This window comes from Etheostoma spectabile, chromosome 16 (genome assembly GCF_008692095.1).
Source record: "Etheostoma spectabile isolate EspeVRDwgs_2016 chromosome 16, UIUC_Espe_1.0, whole genome shotgun sequence".
Taxonomy (NCBI): domain Eukaryota; kingdom Metazoa; phylum Chordata; class Actinopteri; order Perciformes; family Percidae; genus Etheostoma; species Etheostoma spectabile.
Genome location: NC_045748.1, coordinates 23,112,698 through 23,118,312, shown reverse-complemented (window position 1 = coordinate 23,118,312; position 5,615 = coordinate 23,112,698). Strand labels below are relative to the sequence as shown.

The 5,615-nt window shown below is 38.0% G+C and overlaps 1 protein-coding gene across 1 annotated transcript in view; it reads right to left on the bottom strand.

Moving 5' to 3' along the window:
* Window positions 1-5,615, bottom strand: part of scai (suppressor of cancer cell invasion) — a gene marked incomplete at its 5' end in the record, with an annotated part of 45,167 nt that overhangs the window by 7,753 nt on the left and 31,799 nt on the right. The window contains 4 exon segments of the mRNA XM_032539411.1: window positions 276-449; window positions 1,688-1,760; window positions 3,681-3,762; window positions 4,092-4,191. Coding sequence (XP_032395302.1) covers window positions 276-449; window positions 1,688-1,760; window positions 3,681-3,762; window positions 4,092-4,191 — 429 coding nt within the window.

Below are 5,615 nucleotides of genomic sequence, written 5' to 3'. Positions count from 1 at the left end.
AAATGTACAGTGTATCTTTGGGCATTTTTGTGCCAAGAAGTCAAAGGGAGAAAGAGATGGGAAATGACATGCAAACAAGGTCGCTGGCTGGACACAAACCAGGTACACTGCTGTTCATGGTTGGTGCTGTTAATTAATTCAATTAAATTTGTAATTGCCAAAGGGTATTGCTTTTATCATGATTATTACAAAAAACAAATAAATGCATGTGTGAACACAGATCTATTCTTTCAGATCTGCTAGTATGTTATGAAAATGAATGGGAAATGTGCTACCTATGGTCCGCGATCGAGTTATCATCTGCCCAATGTCACGGTAGACTTTACGAAGAAATTCTTGAGCCTTTTCCCACAGGCCTCGTTGGACGCTGTTTAAGCCACACACAGAAGAGAAAGCCAAGAGTGGGCTGTAGAGGAACAGTGTGAATAGACTCCCACGCTGAGACTGATCTGAACAGGTAAGCAAAGACACGGCACAGGTAAGAAGTAAAAACATGACATGTTCTCTCCATGGTCACATAAACACAATGCATGGAAACATTCTGCCAATTTCATGTACTGTACCAATTTCAGTACATGAAAAAGTCTACCCGACAAATGTAAGTACATGATAAAATTCATACACACTGGAGATTCAGGTGAACAGATTTCTAAATCAAATATGTAGTATTTAATTAAAATTATGTAAAACTGTCAGCTAATAAATAACTGTAGCTTGTTGTTAACTGATAGCATATGCCTGGTGATATTCTATATTTTTCTTCATCACCAAACACCATGAAAAGACCAAAACACCACTAAAAGTATTTTGTGGGAATCCAAAGCATTCCTGTGTCAAAGTTAAAAAACACTATCCAAAAACACTTCAATGAGCCACATTATTTCTTCAATGCTATCAACACACACTGTAAGGTAATGTGTTGGTAGCTGGGCATGCTGCTGCTGATGGCATAAGGAAGATTACCTGGCAGCTTCATTAATGGTATGTGTGAATCCTGTTATGAGCATACTGTTATTTATACGGTTGTGCTATGTGAACACGGTTTTATTATGAAGTGTGTGGACATTTGTTAGTACTGTGTTTACAGTGTGATGGTGCGTGGATGTGGTGGGGCTCATCTCTTATAGTAAAGGATTCTAGACTGGTACAGGTTTTTGTTTATGGGTGTTATGGGTGTATATGGTTTGTTTCATGGTATTGGTTGTATCCTTAAATGTTATATTTTGTAGTATTAAGGGAGAGCTGGAGCAGAGTGTTAAGACCTATGCCACTGTTTTGAGGTAGTTAATGTTGGTGACCTGTATCGCCCTCAAAGACAAAAGTTGTAAATGGAATAAAATCCTGCTGTTGAAACAGGTGTGGCCATTCATCTTTATATAACCTGCACTCACATTACAGTAACTACACTGTTCTGCTGCCAGAAATATGCAACTAGAACATTAAATGTGGATTACCCCGCAGTTGAAAAAAGTCCCCAACAAATGACCTTTTCTTCTGTTTGAGTAATGTTTGATAAAAAACTAAGCAGCCGTTTTAGAAAATTACTGAGCTATATAATATGAATATTTGTGACTCGTTTTAAGAGACACACTAACCCATTGTTGGTTTGGTCTGTTCATGGAATTTGTTTACAGTAAGGAAACAATCATTATCATTTAATCAACTGTTGCTCTCAAATGACACACACCTTGCACACTCTTGGGGTATACTGTAGGGGATAGTAGGCACACCAGAGGCTGGCCAAACAGATTTGTGAAATGCTATTTGTATAAAAAGAAAGACAGAAAAGAATCATTAATTTAAATATACATTCACATCATATCATATGCACAAATTTCAAATCCCTCTACCACCCAATGTCAACATTCATTAAGGGAAACATGAAAAAAGTTATTATTCCTATAATTTGTGGGCTTGGGGAATGTAAAGACGGACTTTAATGTTGCCACAGAGTTAAAAGCATGCTGACTTAAACCCAGCCACTGGGAATGCACAAGCCAGTGCATTCTTAGTGCCGGATAAACGGGGAGGGTTGCATTAGGAAAAGCCCAGAGTGTAAAACCTATGCCAGATTAACTATGCGGATCATAAATCAGATTTTTGTATTGGATAGGTTGAGGCCCAGTTTCCCAATGACCGCCACCAGTACTGTTGGTCAGCAGGGTGCTGGTAGAAACTATGCTACTGTTGAGGTGAAGAAGGAGAGGAGGAAGACATGTCCTGTGGCAGCGGGAGAGGTCAAAGGGTAGGAATGTGAAAGGTGAGAGTTGGAAATTTGAATGTTGGCACTATGACTGGTAAAGGGAGAGAGCTGGCTGATATGATAGAGAAAAGGAAGGTAACTATAGCGTGTACAAAAAAGGAAGGGGAAGGGGAGCAAGGCCAGAAGCATCACAGGTGGATTCACACTGTTTTCCCATAATGTGGATGGGGGAAGCAATGGGGTAGGGAAAATCATGAGGGGAAATGTATGTCAAGCGTGTGTGATGAGTGGCTGCCCGGATGGCTCGGTTGGTGGAGCGGGCGTCCATATGTGGAGGTTTGTTCCTCGACGCAGCGGGCCTGGGTTTGACCATGGACTTGCCATGAACTACTACAATGAACTACTACAAACTACTATTTTTTGTGACTGTTATTTTGTGACTGTTATTGGACAGGAGGTGCAAGGAGTAGAGGTGGTAAAGGTGGATGACTATAAATACCTAGGGTCAACTGTTTAAAGTAATGGGGAGGGCAGAAGAGAGGTGAAGAAGAGAGTGCAGGCAGAGTGGAGTGTGTGGAGAAGATTGTTGGAGTGATTTGCAACAGAAGGATACCACTAAGAGTAAAAGAAGCTTTACAGAATGGTAGTGAGACCAGCTATGTTGTATGGTTTGCACTGACAAAAAGACCGGAGGCGGAACTGGAGGTGGCAGAGTTGAAGAAGCTAAGATTTTTCATTGGTAGTGACTAGGATGGGCAGGATTAGGAGTGATTATATAGACATGACATTGGGCTAGAGGGTTTGGAGACAAAATGAGACAAGCGAGATTGAGATGGTTGAGACATGTGCTAAGGAGAGATGTTTGGGTGTATCGGGAGAAGGATGCTGAAGATCAGAGCAGACAGGCAAAAGGAAAAGAGGAAGGCCAAAGAAGAGGTTTAGAGATGTGGTGATGGAGAAAAAGAGGGTGGTCGGGGCAACAGAGGAGAGACGGAAACAGGGGTCGCCACAGTGGACCATCTAACAAGAGCAGCTGAAAGAAGAAGCAATGTATGATGAATAAGCAATTAGCAGTTCATACTCGTGGATCACTGAATAAATTTAATACTCAAAAGAAAACTTAAAAACCTGATGATTCTTAGGCAAAAATTCAATTTATGGACGTCTATTCACAATGGACATTAAATATAATGATATTTGGAAAATGTGAAGACATTTTGTTTTACAAATGATGTGTTTAGACTTGACTGGAAACTCATTTTGACACATATTGCTGCAATCTGGGGTTGTGCTTAAAGTACATTAATTGCCTCCATGTGTTGTGTGTGACAGACACTGACCATGTTGGTGAGCAGCCAAATCAGCAGCCAAACCACAATAACTAACTTCCTGTCTGTCCCGGTCCTTTAAGTCTTATAACAAAGACGTGGGTTTTTTTTTTCTTTTGTTTTCCAGGTAACTTAATGAAATTACTTACCTTATAGGCTGTGCTGTTAGATGAATCCACAATGACAAAAAGAGGCTTCCGGGTGAAAGGGAATAAGTCTCCTGGGTGAAGGCTGCAACATTAAAAACAAGTAAATGTCAGGAACTTACAATTCTATCCCAGCAAGGCTACTGTTAGTTTCTGCACTGCTAAAGTTGTGTAAACGTAGAGATTCTAAACTTGTTATTAAGACAGAGTGGACAGCAGTCAGACCTGAGTGAGATAGAGGTTTTTTGTCATTAGTCACAACAAGCAAACTGATTTAGTCTTGGCTTAGGTCAGGACACAGGAAAAGATGATTTTGTTACAGATTTTGACACATTTAAAAATGTTAGCTTTGCCTAAAATATTAAATGAACATTTAGAAAAAAAATATAATACGTTACACAAATCAATAATCACCAGTGCATTTCTTTCTGGGCCTGATTCCTCTTCTGCACCGTCTCTCCATTCACCACATCTCGATTTGTATTTGTTAGAACTCCTCCAAAATCATATGGTCCTGAAAAGACATGGATTGTGATAAATAGATCATGTATTTTTGTGCAACTCTACCTTTTTGTTTTGAAAGACTGGACATTAAAGCATTAGTAGGTGGACCAGATGGCACACCATACACTTAAAGGGCAGAAAATATTCTTATTGCACCTGCAGTGAAGAATATTGCGAATTTGCCAATAGCTTTAATAATAATAATAATATTCTAACTTGAATAAGGGTTCTTTATTTGATGGCTGAGACAAATTAAATAAGACTGACAGAGGCCCTATTCAGACATGGAATACGTAACCACGTCCACAAGAAATGAATTGAAAAGAGTCACGTGAACCTTGCCAAATAGTTGTTTTTTTACGGTTCCAAACCTGATATTTTACCACTTTGTGCTTGATAGTTATTTGAAGCAGAATGACAAGCAAGAGCAAAACTCAATGCGTTGATACGGACGCCATTGCAGATGCATTACTGGAGAGACAGAAGACCTACTTTTTTAATTTTATTTATAGCTTTTCTGTTTAACAAACAAGAAAAAACAACAAATTAACTTGCCCATAAACAAGCAAAAAAACAATAATAGTCTAACAATAAAGGGGTTGAATGAAAAATTAAATATTGTAACGTATGCACACATTATATATTCATGTACAAATAGTGATGCAAATAGAAAAAAAACAATAAAAAGAGGTTACTTTTCCAAGAAACGATAAAACCAGTTGACAAAGTCACCAAGTGAAAATCAAGCATTTTAAAGACAAAAATGGTTGCCACATTTCATCAAAATTACAGAGTTGAGACAGGCATTGTATCAGACTTTCTCCATATGTAGCAAGTTGGATACCTCTGCTAGCCAGGTCTTAAAAGAAGGAATATCCTTAGTTTTCTACAACGTTAAAATATTCCATTTGGCAATAATCATGCCATTTTGAACAGTCTTACAATGTAGGTGGGGCAACATTTTTAGATGACTGGTCCTGCCGAAAATTGCAGTACACTGGTCTAGTATAATATTACCTTGACTGGTATATCAATTTGGACGGCTGACTGTTTATTTACAGTAGCAATTGTTTACACATACATCTGCGATACCGTCCTTTAACTGTAATATGCAATTATTTTCCACTGCACTTTAATTCGGATAGCTTCTGCCAAATTTTATTTGTACTACCTTTAAATCTATTGTTATACTGCTCATTTTAGCCTAACTTTATATATATATATATATATATATATATATCTGTAAGAATTATGTCTATAGTAATAGCCATCTGTATGTATATTCATAGTACATATTCACCTGTAAACTCTGTTATAGTAACAGCCATCTGTATATTGTGTACAATTCTATTTATATTAAGATCCACCTATATATTATATTCAGTAAATATCCAGCTGTAAATCTTGTTCACAATACTAGTTATCTATATATTA